Below are 19,388 nucleotides of genomic sequence, written 5' to 3' on the forward strand. Positions count from 1 at the left end.
ACTTCCAATTTCCAAAGAGAGCCTTTTAAAGAAAAAATGGAAAGTAGTACTGATATAAAGGAAGAAGAAAAAGGAGGGAAGAAGAAACCTCAAAGATTAGATGTGCCAGGAATACCGATGGCTTAAAAAACTGACGGTCCACCGTCTTGCCTCTCTGGTCTGCACGGAGGAACCCTACACAGAACAGGCTCCTGGATGCCCATGATGTGGGACCACTGGTTATAGCAGGCCCTAGTACCCTCTGCTCACCCTTGTGCCACTGAAATCTATGCTTGTAATGATGTGTCGCTGGGCCTGGCAGTGCTGTGCCCTCAGGATGAGCTGATTCCTTCCAGTCATTGGCTGTTTTGGCCGTGAGGGATCCTAGACATCTTTCAGGGGGATCATATTTCATGTATGAATAATCCAGCTGTGGATTGAATCCTGACTCTACAGAATGTGGGTTGGGGACCCTCCTGGATGCATTGATATGCCATTGACAAGAGCCGATAAGCATGGGGCTTCTCCTTTTGGGTTGGAGAAGAAAATGTTGTGGCTGGGTGTCCGGAGAGGAGAGAAAAAAAGTCTTGTGATAGGAAAGAATGCAAGCACTTGGGTGGCATTTGTGTCGTGCTCAGCCTGTGGGTCTGGTTTTGAGATTTCTCGGAAGATATGTGACATCCCAGACGCCAACAAAGCTGGTTGGGAAAACAGATGACAAAATATGTAACAGAGTGGAGGAGGAGCTCTTCTGTCACAGACTTCAGCGCATTCTGGGTCCTTAGGGTTGCAGAGTATCCTTCACGGAACAATCCCTTTGCTCTGGGAAAGCAGTCTCCTCACAGGGGCCTGGGAGGCAGGTAGGCTGTGAGCTACCTCGATGTAGACAGACTTGTTCCTGAGGACACAGAGCTTCAGCGCTGCCAGAATGAAATGACAGGGCCCTGGGAGAGAGGGTGGAGAGCGATGCCTTGGTTCTCTGTTTGGCAGGGGGCTGACTATTAAGAGCTATCAAAATTTGGAAATTTAACCTAGTATGATTAAATTTATGCTCATGTCCTGGGGAAGTCTGCAGACATTTAGATTAGTTTCAGATAAGCACACAAAGGTCAAGAAAAGGAACTCCTGGGTGGCTCAGTGGTTGAGCGTCTGCCTTCGGCCCAGGGCATGATCCTGGAGTCCCAGGATGGAGTCCCACATCGGGCTCCCTGCGGGGAGCCTGCTTCTCTCTGCCTATGTCTCTGCCTCTCTCTGTGTGTGTCTTTCATGAATAAATAAATAAAATATTTAAAAAAAAAACAAAGGTCAGGAAAAGTTAGATGTGCTCCAGAGTTGTGCAACTGGTGAGAGCAGGAGTTTGGGCTTGAACCAAGGCTCTCCCCACCTTCAACAAGCTGGCTTAACTTGAATTCTTATTGAGAAAATTGTCTGTAATTTAGCAGCAACCTTGTTTCTGTGATTTTTTAAAAACTGATTTAAGTTCTAAGAACAGGGACTGTGTCCTGTGCTTCTCTTTCCAGTAGGCCATGTGGCTGAAGCTTAATCATTACCTCATGAATCATCTTACTCATTCCTTAGAATGGACATCATGCATCTTCTCTCGTGTGTTGTGGGCAGTTGCTGGCAAAGGATTGGGCATGGGTGGCCGTACAGTAGGCCTTATGTCTCCAAAGCATCACCCCCTTCGAAGTGAAGGCCCTGGTAGATTTATGGTTAGATGGAAACCAAGAATGGGTACGTGCAAGATGGAAGGGAGGGGACTCAGTTTAGGGACTCCAAAGATCTAGAAGCAGTCAGCTTGGGGTGTTTTGGTAGCACAACCAATTAAGTGTCTGACTCTTGGTTTCTGCTCAGGTCATGATCTCAGGGTTGTGAGATCCAGCCTTGCATTGGGCTCCGCAGTGAGCGGTCATCAGGCATGCCTTGCATCGGGCACGCAGTGAGTGTGGAGTCTACTTGAGACTCTCTCTCTTCCTCTCCCTATACCCCTCCCAGCCACTCTCTCTCTGAAATAGATAAATAAATCCTAAAAAAAAAAAAAGGAGCCAGAGTCAGCTTTTCTGGAACAGAAAGAAGGTTGAAAATTGGCTATAGTCATTCAATAGATAGTTATCAAGTGTTTAATACATGTTAGGGATTGTTCTAGGGACCAGGGATTCAGCAGTGGACAACACAAAATTGATTTAAAGTGAAAGTATGTTAAGGATGGGGTAAATATAAATTTTATTTTATGTTATGTTACTTTTTTTTTTTAGAAAGAGAGCACACTTGCTCACATACACAGGGGTGAGGGGAAAGGCAGAGGGAGAGGAGACAGAGAATCCTAAGCAGGCTCCACACCCAGGGCAGAGCCTAATGAGGGGCTCTATCCCACAACCCTAAGATCATCATTCGAGGCAAAATCAAGAGTCGAATCCTCAACCGGCCGAGCCACCCAGGCACCCCGAAGAGGGGGTGATATTTTATTCACATCTCTCCTTAATGGCCTTGTAGTCCTAGGATGATGAAAAGTCTTGGATTTGTAAAATTTATGTGCCACCTTGTTCTAAAACACTTAAAGCAACGTATAAAGTACGTTAATCAATTTGTCAAGATCAAAACAGCAGTAGAAGAGATAAGTAAATCACTAGAAAACTTACAAAACACTGGAACCCCAGAGCCAGCAGGACTAAGGCTAGTTACAAGGATATAACATGCGCCCTGGAAATCCCAGACACAGCAACAGGTGAGCCACAGATGTGGCTTTAGGCTTTTCAGTGACTAACCTACAGTGGGTGATGGTACCATTGAAACAAATCAACAGCCACAGCTCTTTGGAAGAAGCACAACGAATCCTGATCCCAAGGCCAGAAGGACATTTCTCTAAGAATCTTCCCCAAACAGGATATTCTGTGGCTGAGCTCTGGGACCGCATTAACAAGGAAAATGCCACACAGATGAGGCCGGGAGAGCTGTCACCTTGAATTGAATGGCTGAGTCCTTGTCGGTTCCTACTGCCTCTATCTCCAAGGCCAGAGCTGTGGGCCAGGAGGCCCACGTTACGTCAGTCCCCACAGCTTCATTCAGCAGATATTAAATACACAAGAAAGGTGTGGCTATTGATCTTGCGTGTGTTTCACGAGATAAAGCACTTTCATGTGATTCCCAGAAGAGCTGGAAGCAAGGCGGGAGGGAGATAAGAAGGCTTGACGTTCACTTCTTGCAGAGAAATGTGTGTCTGTAAACATGATCCGAATAATCTCAGCTCAGGACGTTTTGCTCACCCAGCGCCTCCTGCATGTGTAGCTCCGGCCATAGGCATCTGCGAAGTGAGACAAGACCAGAGGAAGGCTGAAAACATTTGGTCGTGTTTGAATAGAACGAACAAGTCTAGAAGCACAACTGCTTTGCCTACTCAGTAAAAATTGAGTGCTTTTTTTTTTTTTTTTTTTTTTTTTAAGGAAGCATTGTTCAGTCAACTGGGATATCTGTGAATGACATACACAGGGACAAGTCAGGCTGTGTCTCCATTCCTTTGTCTCAATGAGTCTCCTCTCTCTGATTTTTAGAAAAGAGTGAAATGGGTCAGGATTGATGGTCAGTCATAAAGCAGGGAACTCCACTAAAAGACTCCTGGGAGTAGAGATCAACATGCAGGATGCAGGATCACATAGCCGACCTGGGAGGGTAGCTTTGCACTACCTGCCAAACTCACGTGCTCTCCTGCTAGAACGCCCCTACACACACATGCACACACGCACACATGCATGCACACAAGCAGGTGCTCAGACACGCCCTCCATGTCCTGCCCTCCCTGCAGCTGTGACTCATCCCTCCCTCCCTGCAGGTGTGTGGAGCGCCCGTGGGCATCTGCTCCAGGAGTGGATTCAGGACTGCACATCTCTCTCTCTCTCTCTCTCTCCCTACGTCCCTCCTTCCCTCCCTCCACCATCCCCACTCTTGCTCTCACTCTCTTGCTTTTCTGCTTAAGATGTTTTAAGTGGGTTTTGTTTCTCGTATCAAATGCTCCCTGGTCAAGACACTAAGTAAAATAGGAAGATTTTTTTCCCCTTTATTGTAAAGAATAGAGGATTAATTGATATGGCAAAAGTGTATTTTATGTTTTATACTTAAGCCTCTGAAAAAGGAAATAGCAAGCATGTTGGGGGGAGGGTAGCTATGAAGAATGCTAAGAATTAAAAAAAATCTGAAGCAAAGAGCTTCCAGTTTAGTGATGATGTGTATGGAGGGACAGTTCCATACACATTGGTCTGCTGTGTTTTTCTGTGCTCACTTCATTTCTTCACCTGTACTCCAGAGGTTTCTGCCCCATCCAAACTTTGGGGGTAGGAAGTGACTGCGGTGAACAAAGAAAGTGATGTTAAGTTCAATAGTCACTAGTTTAGGTGTGAAACAGAGTCTGAGACGTTCCGTGGAATACGTTTGCTTTTATCTCCCTACTAGCTAGAAAATTCCTAGAGCTGGGGATGGGTGGGAGAGGGAGAGGAGGTACTCCTCGATTAAACCTAGAATCTGTGCTGGAGCAAGTACCATCTTCTTCCGGCACCAGAGAACACTGGGGAAACTGAGTTCATGCCCAGTTGTCATCCTCACTGCCATCCAGGTGGAGCCCAAGATGACAGCAGGGAGTGGGTCTCCCACCAACTGACCTGTAGGAGGGATGCTATTCTGGGCCCCAAGACTTCACTAAGGCTTTGTCTGACCCAGAACTGTGGAATATTCCTCCTCCAAATAGCTTGACCCCTCAGGAGGGAGAGGATGAGGGGAAGTGGTGGGTGTGGAGGGGAACAGGCGCCACCCAGGTGGCACCTCCAAAACCCACACGGTGCTGGAACCGCCCTCCCTGCTCTTTCAGTCACATCGAAGAACTTTATTTGGCCCTCTTAAATTAGGTACACAGTTCCTTACCGTTTTATGAAAATTGAAACTCTAGGATAATTGTTGATTTTCGGGTAATCAATGTAGTTAAGGAATGTCATTGGATTGGGGTTTTTACCAGCAGCCTTAAAAAACCTCTATCTTTAATAATAAATTAAAGCCTTAGAAAGAAAACAAGAATGGAGAGTCTTGAAGGATATTCATCTCTTTTTTTTTGTTTAAAAAATCAACAAAAGATTTCTTCATATTTTTTTCATCCTCTTTACATTTCCTCCCCACAATCCTCAGCGCCTTCTACACAGCTACCTCCAGTGTAAATGCAAGACAAGCTGGTTTTGAATGGATGAAAAAAGGGCTCATTAATTGTCATTTGGAAAGAATCCTGAAGGATATCAACATAAGCAAAACGTTCATTTCCTCTCTAGATATTTGTGCAGAAGATGCACCATTTGGTCTTCATTTCAGTGGGTGGGGGGTAATGTGGCCACTGGGCCACAGCTTCCTGAAGGACAGTGGTCCAGATAGAAGCTCAGTGGTGGTGGTGGTGGTGGCGGTGGTGGAAGAGGAGGACGCCCCTGGCTGTAAGCTACCACTCAAGAGGCCTAGAGAAGTGTTTCGTTGGTGTAACGCGGAAGAGCATTGCTGGACAGGCGGGCTTTGTTGGCCAGGCTAAGTTAAGCTACGCTGCAGCAACGAATAACCACCCAAACTCGGTGGCTTTCCAGGAAGGTTATTCACCACTCTTGTCATACTCTAGCGTAGGTCAGGAAACCTGTCTCCTCTGTTTTGTAGGCTCGCCGTCTGGACCCCATGAGCTCCCGGCTGCACGACCAGGCAAGGACAGGGCTGGAGATTGGATAGTATGTTCTTCCTTCCAGGATTCCAGGTGGCATGAGTCACGTCAGCCTGTATCCCATCGTTCCAGACACTATTCCATGACCCCAGCTGCGAGGGAGACTGGGAAATGTGGTCTGGCTGCGCGCCCAAGGATAATGTGGTGGAGAACACATAGCATTTGTCTGCTACAGAGAGTCAGGGGGAAAGGCTGACAGCAGAGGGGCAGGGCGAAGAGAGCACCCATGTGGCAGGAAAGCAGCGTACATGCCAGCTTCTCCCGGGGTGTCTGGCCTGGGATGGGCAACACGCGGCATCTTTCCTTATTCTTGGCTACACGGAAGGATAGCAATTTACGTGCAAATCAGTGAGCTGGGGCATCCTAGAGCCATACCTGTGAATTAGATACAATACACTTTTCTTGCACAGGTACGGTCCACGGCAGATCCAAACCCAAGGACATGGCAGGTGCGGGGTGAGCAGCCTGTGCGCACCGAGATGGCAAGTTTCTGTAGCGCCCGGGCTCAAATTACTTGAGGGACCCAGGCCACCACTGAGTGCACCTGTTTCACAAAGCCAACCGATGGACGGAGGGGACAGCGGCCCCCGGGTCTCACTTTCCTCCAGAATTAGATTCATGTCCCTCCCCCGGGGAGGACACGTCTACACCACGCTGTTCACATTGAGAGCGGATGGAAACGCCTCACACCAAGATTCTAGCAAAGAAACGTGATCCTTTAAGACACTTGCCTTTTAATTGTTGGGTGGTTTTCCCGACAACCAGGCTATTCTCTACCACTGTTGTCTGATACCGTCCTTTAGGCTCTGCAGGAAACACTCCCCGGAGACGTCCAACTTGGCTCATCCGCCACTCAGCCTCAGACTCATCCCGACTTTCCCAATAGAGCCAGTGAGTCCCCGCCCTGAGTGTGACACTGCAGGTGTAGCTGGTTATCTCAGGGGGAGGGGTGGTGGGGTGTGTGTGTGTGTGTGTGTGTGACAATGCCCATAAGTCAGAGGATAAATTTATTAAATTTGCAGGAGCATTTTTACGAGCATTTTATCTCAGGGTGTTTCCTGAGGGGGACTTTCGTCCCTGAAGCCAGGGCCCCATGCCTGCCCAGTCTCTCTCTAGTTTTAAGGAGCAGGTGCCTGTTTCTCTAAAGGGACCCACACTGCTCCGTCCCTTGCCACTTGGAGGAGGGCGCTCAGCTGCCAAACCAGCCCTCAGCCTGAGCCAGGAACGACTGCCCCATCGGAGGGGTTCAGCGCTGGCATGCCCCCAGCTCACACACTGCCACCCCGATAGCGCGGGCTCGAAATATCTAAACAGAAGGGATCAGGGACAGCGAGGCAGTTAGAAAAGCAGGGCAGACGGCTTGGGACTGGTCTTGAAGGAGCATTTCTGTAGCAACCACACTGTCACCTGTCCTGGATCTTACTGGAAGGAGAGAGGCTGAGGACAGCTGAGAAGGAGGTTAGGGCTCCCGGCTCCCAGCCCCCAGTCTCTCCCTTACCTCTGGTTCAGGATCCCGTCACTGCATGGCCCGGGTCAGTGTCCACCTTGACGGCAAGTCATGCCCACCTCCACGTGGTGGAGCCCAACGTCGCCAGGGCAGGCCCATCCTCCCTCCACCAGCCTCTCCTGAGAAATGGGGGGCGGGGGGAGCTGCCCTGAGACCTGTAATGTGCCCGCCCCTGGCCAGGCTGCTCACACTTGAAGGCTCGCAAAGTGACTTGGGAGCAGATGGGAACATGGGAGGGAGCAAAAGATGTTCGGCGGACCGCAAGGTGCGCGCAGGTGAGGTGCCCCCGGCCCCGCAGTCCATGCTGGGTGCACCTGCTTAGCGCTGGAGCCTCCTCCTGTGGCAGCGGGCGTGCCTTGCAGGTTCAGGGCAGGTGTCCCCAGAGGACCTGGGACAGGGACGGCTTTCACAGCTCCTTGCCCTTCTCCCCCGCCTTCCCCACCCATGTGATGAGCACTGATATCCTGGGAGCCAAGGGCAGCTGCCTGCCCCCGACCAGGGAGATGTGTTTGCAGCCCCGGAGCCAGCAGGGGGCCCCGTGTCCCCGAGAGAACGTGCAACTGCTGGCTGCCACCTGGGGAGGGAGGCGGGTCCTGGCATCACGGGTGACATTCCCTGGCGCCTTGGATCCTCCTAGAGCCACAGAAGCTGTCCTGTCCAGATCCCTCTTCTAAAGGTTATGCACTGGGTGTCACCCTATGTGTTGGCAAATCGAACCTCAATAAAAATATTATATTTATTAAAAAAATAAATAGAGGTTATGCAGGCCACCATCCCCACACATTTCATCTGAGACCAGAGAGGAAGACGTCGTTAAGTGCCCTCTTCCGAGGGCCCAGATGGTGTCCTGTTTTATTTCTGTGTCTGTGGCACAATTTGCAAGGACCAGCCGCCCTGCCTCTACTTCCCATCCAGGGACCATTGTTAGTCTGCCTGTTAGGTTCTCATTAGATTTTCAGCCGCTGCTGCGAGTTTTCTCTTCTTCCAGAACAGAGAACAACCAGGGACTTGTTTCCTAAAGAAGAAAGCTTGGTGTTAGAAGTTTTTTTTTTTTTTTTTTTTTTTCAAAACTCTGAGCAGAGAAAGAGAGGTCACATGAGAATGTGGGGACCCGGCCTTCTGGGATCTCACGCCAGTTGCCCACGGCGGGGAAGGTCCTCGTGCCTTCCTGCCCACCCCCAGCTGCCAATGCTTCTGGGTTTAACTGTTGCGTGAAGACTTCCAGCACTGGGCTCCAGCGGCTCGAGCTAAAATAAACGTCCCCCTCGTTGCAAGCCTGACTTGTGATCTTCTAGAAATGGTGCAGGTCTGGGGCTGGGCCTGCGTGGCTCCGTCGGTTAGGCTCAGATCGGGACCTCAGGGTCATGAGATTGAGCCCTACGTGGGCTCAGCGGGGAGTCTGCTTGAGATTCTCTCTCTCCCTCTCCCTGTGACCCTGCCTGCCAAAATAAATAAAGAAATCTTTAAAAAAGAAAAAAGAAATTTTCCAGGTGTATTTCCTGAATGAGGACTTAGGGACAGGCATCTGGAAACTAACGGTGTGTTCTGATGGCAGCCTGTGGGCCACAGAGCACCAACAGGGCAAGGTACTTATTGGAGATACAAATAGTCATTTGTTTCTCGTAAATTGTCCCAAAAGGGAAAAGGTATTATTTTTTTTTTTTAAATGAGCGTTTTCAGGACCTCTTGCAGGGAGCCTAAGCCCTGGCGGCTGTGATGAGGGTCCTGGTGGCACATTCTGTTCATCATCTGCTTCTTACTGAGCGCTCTCCTGAGGGCAGCAGGTGGGGGAGAGAAGCAGGGGGGTCTGTTCCAGGTCCAGTTGTGGTCTCTGGTCAGCTGCAGATGAACTTCATGGATAATTCAGGAAAAAAAAGAAGAAAAGGGACTTGGGTCATGGTTTGTGAGAGCCAGACCGAACCCCAAGACGGAGTGATACCATCATAATCCCAGAATGTAATGTCATTTTCATAATTGGGAATTAGCACTTGAAGACACTAAAGTTAGGAACAACAGCCCCAACGAGTCATTTTGCATTAAGTTTACTGGGAAGAATCATTTCTCATGATTCCTCAGTGGTCCCAGCAATTATGTCTGTTGAAAGCACTGCATTTCCTTTTTTTTTTTTCTTTTTTTTTCCTTCCTTTACGGGGGTTTGCCAGTTTTGACCAACAGGAATGGAAAATAAGACGGTGCTTTAAACACACTTAAAAAACAAAGTATGTTGGTACTTTTTCTCCATGCTCATTTAACGCATTGTCATTTTAGGAAAGTGATTCCCACTGTTTTCCTAGTATCCCTGCCAACAAATGTGCGGATATATCATAAATAGTATTTGTATTAAAATATATTCCTCATGACTTTGACTTCTCCCCGACGGAGGGGGCACTTTACACTTGCTGCGCAGATAGGGGAGCAATTTGTCCATTCTATTCAGCTGCCTTAAAACTCAGTTCCCAGGGGCGCCTGGGTGGTTCAGTGGGTTGCGCACTGGCTCGGGGTCCTGATCTCAGGGTGGTGAGACTGAGGCCCACACGGGGCTCCTGGCTCAGCAGGGGAGTCTGTTTGGCATTTTCTCTCCCTCTGCTCCTCCCCACTTGCCCCCTCCACCCTCACACGCAGGTGCTCACACTCTCTCTCAAAATGAATGAATGAATGAATGAATGAATGAATAAATAAATAAATAAATAAATAAATATCTTAAATTTTAAAAAAAGAGGAAGAACCCAGTTCCTACCAGGTCAATCAACCTTCTAAGACCTTCCTCTGCTCTCCCTCCTTTCCAGCCTGTGCCCTATGTAAACATCATTCATAAGCATCGTCACAGAGGGTTTGGGTGCTTTAATTTGTGCATCTGAAAGGACAGACGAAATGCACCCTTTCCAAGGACCAAAGCAGGGCTGCTCCCTTACTTGGAGGATCACAGAGATATCTGCCTTTCAGTACATTAGATCCGCAGCCACATTAGTTGTCTCCGTGTCCTTCGATTTTGCAAAAGGAAACTGAAATCCAGCAAGTCGTATCAGGAGCCCGTTCAACAGGTGAACCAGAAAGCAGATGAAAACAACCCAGAACGAAGTGGTGTATTTTTCACTTTGCGTTTTGTAGGCGTAAGTCCCTTCTTTATAATTTGCAATTTTTTCTGAGAGGTGGTGGATTTTCACTTCGGAGGCAAACAGTATCATGACCAGACAGCCGCAGGAGCCTGCAACGGAAGAACGAACAAACGCGTTGGCACCGAGGGGCAGGGAGGAGGGTCAGCGTGCAAACTCAACAACGCCTTGCCTAGCATCCTCATTTGCGTTCCTCTGTGAAAATACCCCGTTTCAAATTGGTGATCGTGGGGACTCCGTCGGTCAAGCATCTGCCTTCGGCTCAGGTCATGATCCCAGGGTCCTGGGATCGAGCCCTGTGTTGGGCTCCCTGCTCAGTGGGAAGTCTGCTTCTCTCTCTCCTCTGCTACCCCCCCTCTGGCAATAAAATAAAAATAAAATAAAATAAAATAAAATAAAATAAAATAAAATAAAATAAAAAAAATAAAATAATAAAATAAATAAATAAATAAATAAAATAAAATAAAATAAAATAAAATAAAATAAAATCTGTTTCTAAAAAAGTGGTAATCATGAGCCTGATTCTCCAACCGAGGGCGCTGGGCCAGGGTGGCGGTTCTCACAAAGACTGCAGATTCTCCTCTCTGCCTGACAAGAAGGCTGAATTGCTGGCCTCCTTAAGAGCACAGAGGTGGGATGAGGCCCCAAAGCAGCCACTGCCATGATGCAGCTTGAGGAGAAGAAATTTCTCTGCCCTTCACAGGCCATGCAAGAAAGCTGTCAGTCCCCAGCTCCCACCTGGCCACGGCTGGAGTCTCTGGGCAAAGGGAGTCATAGATGAGGTGTCGAGGCCGACAGTATCTGTCCTCTGCGTTTCTCACAATACAAGACTTTTTCCCTGGACGTGTGGCTGCCTTGAATAAAGGCTACATTGTGTGGTTGGGGTGGGGGGTGTGAGATGTAGGCGCAGCAACGTTTCCTTGAAGTCTGCCCTTTCTCCCCCCATCCACCTCTTCCTCCGTCCTGTAGCTGAAATGTGGATGCAATGGCTGGAGCTCCAGCAGGCATTTTGGAGCAGGTGGCCTCAGAAATGGAAGCCAGGCACTACAGAAAAATAAGAAAGGAGTCTGGATTCCAGATACCTGGAGCTACCAGACCAACCCTGGACTTCAAATTCTAGGTTTTTGTGTGAAAGAGAAATAAACCTCTATTTTGTTTAATCCACTATTATTATTTCCCCCTCATTGACCGATCATCGGTAGCTTAATCGAATCTTAACTGGTGCAGCTGAGGTCTGGGGTGAGCTCTCTGCAGGACAGACAGACTGGCGCCTGGAAACCCTGATAGGCCCTCTCCCCTGAGGATGGGGAATGGAGACCCCTAGATGAGTGGATGGTACAGGGGGCAGAGGCAGGCAGGAAGATCAGGAGCACAGTGGGTAGCCAGGATACCAAGGACTCCCATGGCTAGAGTTGCATCCCAAGCCACCACATCTGGGTTCCAGTTAGTAGGAAGCTTGCTAAGATGGTCTTCTGATTTAGGTCAAACCAACTGGGCTTCAGACCCTAATTCTTCCACTGACTCTGTGAAATTAGACAGTTTTCATCTCCAAGTCTCAATTTTCTCATCTATAAAATGTGGATAATAAGGATGGTGCACGATTAGCATTTGTCAGTACAATTGACACATATAAATGCTTACTAATTGGTAGCTAGTCCTCTGAACTTTATGGATTCCTTTCAAATCTTGCAAGCCCTTTATCATAATCCCTTACCCCACCCCACCACACACCCAAACACCTTATATCAAATAGACCACCCAAAGACCGCATTACAGTGCTTTGTTCCTCCAAATACTGGCCCATTAAGTTTAGGACTCCTTTAGGAGGGGTAAGTGCTGTTTGCTCCTCAATTAAAGTTAATTCAAACACCCTGGGAACAGCATTCTAGTGGCTTAAGTTCCCATTCATTAATTCACTCATTCATTTATTTATCCCACTGGTTACATGCCCAGCACCGGGACAGTGGTGGAGATTTTTAAAGAAAATGCATGAGGTTTCTTGTGAGACTCCTAACTCTGAGAAACGAACTAGGGGTGGTGGAAGGGGAGGTGGGTAGGGGTGGGGGGTGACTGGGTGACCCTCTGAGGGGGGCACTTGACGGGATGGCACTGGGTGTTATTCTATATGTTGGCAAATTGAACACCAATAAAAAATAAATTTATAAAAAAAATGCATATGGTTTCTGCGCCAGCAGAGAGTATAACCGGATGGGGTAAGACAATTGTAAGCCAATTGCAGTGAGTGTAACCACTAGGGAGGTACAGGTGGCTGTTACCGAGAGGGTGGGCAGCAGCATGGAAGGGTCTTTGGAAGTAGCGGTAGGAAGTCAGCTGAGCAAAGGGAGGCTGGACCATGTGGGGGGAGTGGGCTGGACATGAGCTGGAATGCAGATGATGGCCCCCCCCCCATTCTTTTCCCAAAATCCAGGTTTAGATTGGGATCAAGGGAGAAAATGGACCGTGTGAGGGTGAGGGGTGAGGGGTGGGGTGAGCAGGGCAGGAGAAATCACACTGCTTCCATTTTAGAACGTCACGTAGGACTGGCCCATCAGCTTGATCATCATCATAATATAGCCCCAAATAACCAAATGATCTAGTTTTCTTGAAACTTCACTTTTTACCTGCCTCAGAGCCGTAGTTGAGAATATTCCTTTGTAAAATTTGTCAGCCTATTTTTGTATTCTGAACTTAAAGCCAGAGCTCTCCGCTGGCAAAACCGTATTATTCCTTTCTTGTTAGATCCAACAAAAAGGCTGCAATGCTGTTTTCTCTTTATCTTTTATTTGAAAATTGTGGAGAAAATGCCATTGCTTTTACCAAAAGAGCCTTCTTTGTCTGAGGAGATGGTGGATTTCAGACAGGAGCGAAACACTGCGTTTCCTCCGTGCTTGAAAGGAAAATTCAAGCTTGGTTTCCTTTTCAAGTTGTTAAATATTTTAAAGGCACTACTTTGTTAAGGAGACAGCGTCATAGTGAGACTGTATTTCAAATTCTTAAAGTAAAGGTTGCTTGGGGTATGTTGAGACTCACAGCCTTTTACCCGTAGCTAATCACCCAAGCGTGTGGGCTCCCAAAACAGTGTGCACGGTCCAGTAGTTGAGAGGACGGTCTGGGGATTGTGCTCTGGCTTCTGGAGCTGACCACGAGGTCACCCTTGCCATTGCAGAGACGGAGCATAGCAACTGAGCTTGAGTCTCTGCCACCCTCGTGACTACGAAGAGATGAGAAGGGAAACAACTCATGGTGACATTAGGACGTCTTTGCTTCCCTCTGGCCACGGCTCTAAAGGAGATGTGGGACCAAGGGTGACTATGAGTTATGGCCCAAAAGATACACACGGAGTGTACCTTCTCCTTGTGGCCTGGCTACGAGGCACATGGAGAGAGGTATGTAAGGGATGGGGGTGATGGCGGAAGTAGGGCTCAGCAATTTTCCAATATGTTCTTTAGTCCCCAGCAAGGGGGCTCCTGCTATGGCTCCCCCATTTGGAGGGTGCCGCTCTCTCTTTTCTAGAGAGACCCCTTCCCACAGGAGAGGAACCCTTCAAGTCAATGGGATGAGCCCATCTTTGGTCCCTGACCCACCTTCTAGACCATACTCTTGGGGCCTGGGAATTCCTTCCCCAAACAGCTCTGAGCACATTTGCAGAACTGCATGAGCATCTTCTTCCTTGGGTCAGTCCTCCCAAGGGCAGACTTTCCAGCTGGTGGTGCACAGCGCTGAGGCCTGAGGATGGCCAAGGAGGAGCTATCTCGAGGGCATGGGCACGATCAGAGCTTGGATGTGCATGGGGAGTGTCCACACAGGGATACTCGAGGCCCATTACCGTGTGAGTGGAACCGGGCAGGGGGAGGGAAGTGGACAGACACAGACCAGCTGTCCTCCATCACCCCAGTCAAGTCCAGAATTCTAAACCTGAATCTGACCTTCCAGGTCCTTCTGGAGAGACGTTCGTCAAGGCAGAAGGATAAAACACATCTCGTTGGCTAGTTTATTAGCTTGTAACTTTTAAATGTTTAGACATGGGGTATGTGGGCTTTCATTAATACTCTTGCTCAAGGCCTCACAAATGTGAGGATCGGGCCCGCATGCTTCCTTCTTCCTTCTTCAAACTTGGCTGGGGCCGTTTGGACAGATGCCTCACATGGTTGTCTGACCAACCCCACTCCTGCTCACAAGAAAGGGTAGAGCACACTAGGTGTAGGAAAGCCTGCCAAGACTTGCCCCAGCTAGAATTTGGAACGTAACCAGGCCCAGGACCCAGGCTTTGCTGCCTTGCATCTTACTCAAAGACCGGCCATTTTCCTTTATGTGTTTGATTGCCCTGCCATCTGGCTGGTACTGTAATATTTTTTTACCCCTTTAATGACTGATTACTGAGTTAATCCCTGGCTGAAAAGGATAGCTGAGTTATAGGGCTGTCACACAATGAATTACCAGTCAATTAACAAACATTCGTAATGTGCTAGACACTGCACACTCATGACTGTCCCCTGGCAGCTGTCTGGGACGGCCTCTCTCCTCCAGCCCTTACAGTAGAGGGAACAAAGGTCACAGCCAACAAGAAAGCTGCCTCTTCATCCCTGGCTGACCCTGAGGGTGACCACGGCTTTATGGGTGGGAAACATCCTACCAGGATCCATGGGAGTCCAGGATACCATGGGTTTCAGTGAAGATGCATCCTTGCAGGTGGAAAAAAAAAAAAAAAAAAAAAAAAGCTCTGATACATTCTCTTATTATCACTAAGATTGTATTTTGGGAAATAATAAATTAGAATTTCAATTCCATTTGAAGTAATGGCCAACATTTCCAGAAAGCTAGCACGTCATCCTTAAACTCTCTCATAGATGACAAATATTAGAGGCATTCCATTTCCTCTACAGAATGATAAATTGATAATTTCCTTCTTTAAGGAGTCTTGAAAGATGATAAATGGGGGTGGGAAAGCCGCAGCTTTGCAGGTGTAGGTACTAATTTTCTGTGAAATCATGCAATCTCAGTAGAGAGCCAGCCAGCAAAGGTGAGGTCTCCAGCAATAATTTCTTCCGCAAATGATAGCAGTTCTGACTCCACCATGCTGGGGAGACCAAGCATGGACTGCCATCTAGAAGAGGGGCAGAGGGACGAGTAGAGCAAGTTAATACCTAAAAGTAGATTTTGGGGGTGTGATGGGAGCAATTTAGTCACGCATTTCCAAGGAGCAGGTGTGGATGAAGGAACACCACCAGTGTGGTTCAGCTTTTTCTCTTTGTCTTCTGTACTGGAGAGCGGAGGAGCCTACGTCTGGCTTGAGTCTTACAAATAGTGAGAGCGCGGATTTGCGCAAAGAAGAGATGATCTAAAAACACAATCTTCCTCTAATTTGAATCGACTTTCAGAAAAGGAAAATATCCTTTGCTGCCAGGAAATACACAGAGCTGCTTCGGCTTCACTCACTCATTCAACAAATATTTGTTGGGTGCCTGCTGCACTGTTGCGGGCACTGGGATCCAGTCCCGGGTGTGCGGCCAGAAAGCCCTACCCCAGGGAGCTGACGGTGGAAATGTGGCCATAAATGACAAGATAAGCAGGAACATTCCAGCGCTTAGCAGAGTGTGACATGCACTAAAGGAGAATAAAATAAAGCAGGGAAGGGGGTGGCCAGGGGAAGCGTCAGGGAGAAAATGACATTTTGGTGCCTCTTAAAGGAAGTCGGGGAATGAGAAAGTAGATTATCTGAGGGGAACAGCATTTGGGGGGTGAGGGAACAGTCTGTGCAGAGGCCCCAGGTGGTCTGGGCCGAGAGAGGCAGAGAGCCAGGAGAGAGGAGTAAGAGGGTGAGCTGTGTGGTCGGGGGTGAGGGATGGGGGCTCTGGGGTGGAGGGCACAGCAGGGTGCTGGTGGGTGGGCGGGTGGTGCTTTGGAGGTCATAGCAAGGACTTGGGCTTTGACTCCAGATCAAACAGAAAGGAGGACACACGTGCATGTTTTGAAGAGGATGAGAATCCGTTAAAAAAAAAAAAAAAAAGGTTGGGAATCTATTTGCAATTGTGATAGAACAAGATTGAGCATCTGGTTGCACAGGGTCATGGCTGGGTACAGGGCCCAGTGAGTTAGACAGTCCTTTTCTGGGGGCACCTGGGTGGCTCAGCGGTTGAGTGTCTGCCTTTGGCTCAGGTCATGATCCTGGGGTCCTGGGATCAAGTCCTGCCTCGGGCTCCCCGCAGGGAGCCTGCTTCTCCCTCTGCCTGTGTCCCTGCCTCTCTCTGTGTGTCTCTTATTAATAAATAAATAAAATATTTTTAAAAAATAAACAAAAAACACCCAGTCCTTCTCTGGCACCCTCAAGGTGAGTAACCTGGAGTACAGTTCTCTGGCCAATCTGCGGGCCACCTGCGCATCAAAGCAGAAGCCCTGGTCCCTGGCCAAGCCATTGTGGGCCGGCTCATCTTACTTCTTGCCTTCTGCGGCCTCCTAAGATCTGGGCTGAGAGACTAGCAGAATATTTTCACTGCCCATCCTTCCTCAGGTGTGGTGGCGTTGATGCCTGGACATCCCTGCATCTGCTTCTTGGACTTTAGGTAACAGTTTCTTTGTAAGGATGGAAGTGGAAATAAGGCCCAGAGAGTGTGTGACCACCAGTTGCCGAATCATATGCCCTGGACATATGACAGAGGCCGGGATGGTAGGAGTGCTAAACCTGATGTGTAACGTAAGCCGTGTTCGATTTTTGTGCCCCTCTTTATTTTCCTGTCCATGTGTTTCACTGGGACTGTGCTGATTTATCTTCCACACCATAGTTGTAATTAGCGTAATGAATTAGACCCATCCTAGGAACAACCCCCTTTTATTTATTTATTTTTTAAAGATTTATTTATTTGAAAGGGAGAGGGGAGGGGGGTGGGGGGAGGAGTAGAGGGAGAGGGAGAAAGAATCTTAAGCAGACCTCACGCTGAGCTCGGAGCCCGATGCAGGGCTCGATCTCATGACCCTGAGATCACAACCTGAGCCCAAATCAAGAGTCAGATGCTTAACTGACTGAGCCACCCAGGAGCCCGGGGAACATCCCCCACCTTTTAGAGGAAGACAGTCATTGCATCCGTTTGCCTTGCTTGGTATAACCCATAACATGATGCTACGTGGAAGAGAAGACACAATAAATACAATTTGCAGTAAGTTCACATTTTGGAGGTTCTCATCACCTCTAAAAGGCCCGAGTCAATAGCTTTCATATTGTGTTCAGTCTCCACTGAACTCTCTAGGATGTTCTGTGATTGATCCATGGCAACTCTTCCACCCAGCCCGCTCTCTTTTCTTGCAGACCTGGGACTCCACCATCAACTGGGAAACTTCTAGAATGGAATATAGGAAGATGGACCCTCATGGATCAGCGCCCCAGTGTGAGACTATGGATCCAGTTACTCCTAGGCTCAGCTGCCTCTTCTCTCCGTCCCTCTCTTTCTCTACCTCCTTAAGTTGTGTACATCTCTCTCTCCCCCGCTGCATTACACACCTTGAGGGAAGTGTATCCCACCCTGTTTGCCCCATTCTGCCTTCCCCTCCCATTTTCTCTTCCATTTATGTTTTCACAAAGCTCACTGTTCAGCAATCCTCTTGAAACATCCCTGTCTTAGAGCCTCAGGAACGACATGGCCTCCTGGTTTTCCTCTCTCTTCTCTGGACACACCTAGTCGGTGTCCTTGGCTGGCCACTCCTCAACCCCCAAAATGAACTGACAGTGTTCTTCAGAGATTGGTCCCAGGCCAATTTTTCTCTATCCACATTCTCTCTCTAGATGATGTCATCCATTTCTATTGCTTTAAATAATATCTATATCCTGACAACTCCTAAATTTATGTCTTTTGTCTAGACCTCTTCTCTGAGCTCCAGACTCATATATCCCACTGGCTACTTGCCATCTCTACTCGGGTACCTCCTAGGGCCTTAAACTTGACGTACCACAAATAGAACATTGATTTCGAATGCTAAGCTCTTCCTTCAACTTCTTTCTCCTTGACCGAATCTCTAAGTCTGTTCCTCCCCTTGTCTTATTCATCTTGGTTAATGCCACCCCTGTCTACTTGCTTAAGCCTGCCTGCATAAGGTTTTGGATTTACTCTCAAAATGTTTTTAGAGTCCATCCATCTCTCTCCATGTCCAAGGCAATAGCCTAGTCTCTCACCAGAGAGGTAAATCAACCCTCTGACATCTTCTTAAAATCTTTCACCAGCTTCTCAATGCAATTAGAGTCAATTCTAAAAGAATTATCATGGTTTTTGAAGCCTGACATTAATAGGCATCAACAAGTCTTCCTAATGATTTTTTTTCCCCATTTCTCCCTCACTACCCACCCCAAGGTACAAGGGCCTTCTTCCAGTTCCTATGGCGAGCTGATATATTCCCTTAGGGTGTTTATGTGTCTTTCTCTTCTTCTTGGGAAAGTCTCTGGGAGTCCTCAGCTCCTTTGTATCCTTAGAACTACTTGCTGACCACTGTACTACTTGCTACCCATCCTCCCTTTTCCTTCATTTTCTAGTCTAGCAGCACATTTATCACCCTTATTGGAGTGATTGTCATCTTTAATTACTTAAGTTTGCTTTTGTTTGACTCTCCCACTAAACTGTGGATTCCATGAAGGCAGGACTGTGAGCCAGATGGGTTGTGGTGTCTATCACCAGTGCCTATTCTAATGGTTGACACATAGTGGGCTCTCGGTCAGGGTTTGTTGAATCAGGGAAACATATGCACCTCCATCAGTGGTTCTCAACATGGGTCACACAGTAGAATTACTGAGAGAGCTTAAAAACACACCACTCAGGGGATCCCTGGGTGGCGCAGCAGTTTAGCGCCTGTCTTTGGCCCAGGGCACGATACTGGAGACCCGGGATCGAATCCCACGTCGGGCTCCCGGTGCATGGAGCCTGCTTCTCCCTCTGCCTGTGTCTCTGCCTCTCTCTCTCTCTGTGACTATCATAAATAAATAAAAATTAAAAAAAAAAGAAACATCATTTAAAAAAAAAAAACACACCACTCAGACTCCACCCCCAGAGACTCCAATTTAATTAGTGTAGCATGGGGC

The 19,388-nt window shown here is 48.2% G+C and overlaps 1 protein-coding gene across 2 annotated transcripts in view; it reads right to left on the reverse strand.

Moving 5' to 3' along the window:
- Positions 1 to 8,019: 8,019 nt before the first annotated feature.
- The window catches only part of CLRN1 (clarin 1), a 38,593-nt gene continuing 27,224 nt past the window's right edge, over positions 8,020 to 19,388 (reverse strand). The window contains exons 3-4 of one of the 2 annotated variants that reach the window (XM_025436190.3): positions 10,130 to 10,422; positions 8,020 to 9,067 (exon numbers count right to left, since the gene is read on the reverse strand). In XM_025436190.3, the coding sequence (XP_025291975.1) occupies positions 10,157 to 10,422 (266 nt within the window). In that variant the 3' untranslated portion in view covers positions 8,020 to 9,067; positions 10,130 to 10,156. Of the gene's footprint in view, positions 9,068 to 10,043; positions 10,423 to 19,388 lie in introns of those variants that run through there. The other variant, XM_025436191.2, reaches the window with a different exon arrangement.

Source organism: Canis lupus, chromosome 23, assembly GCF_003254725.2.
Source record: "Canis lupus dingo isolate Sandy chromosome 23, ASM325472v2, whole genome shotgun sequence".
Classification (NCBI taxonomy): Eukaryota; Metazoa; Chordata; class Mammalia; order Carnivora; family Canidae; genus Canis; species Canis lupus.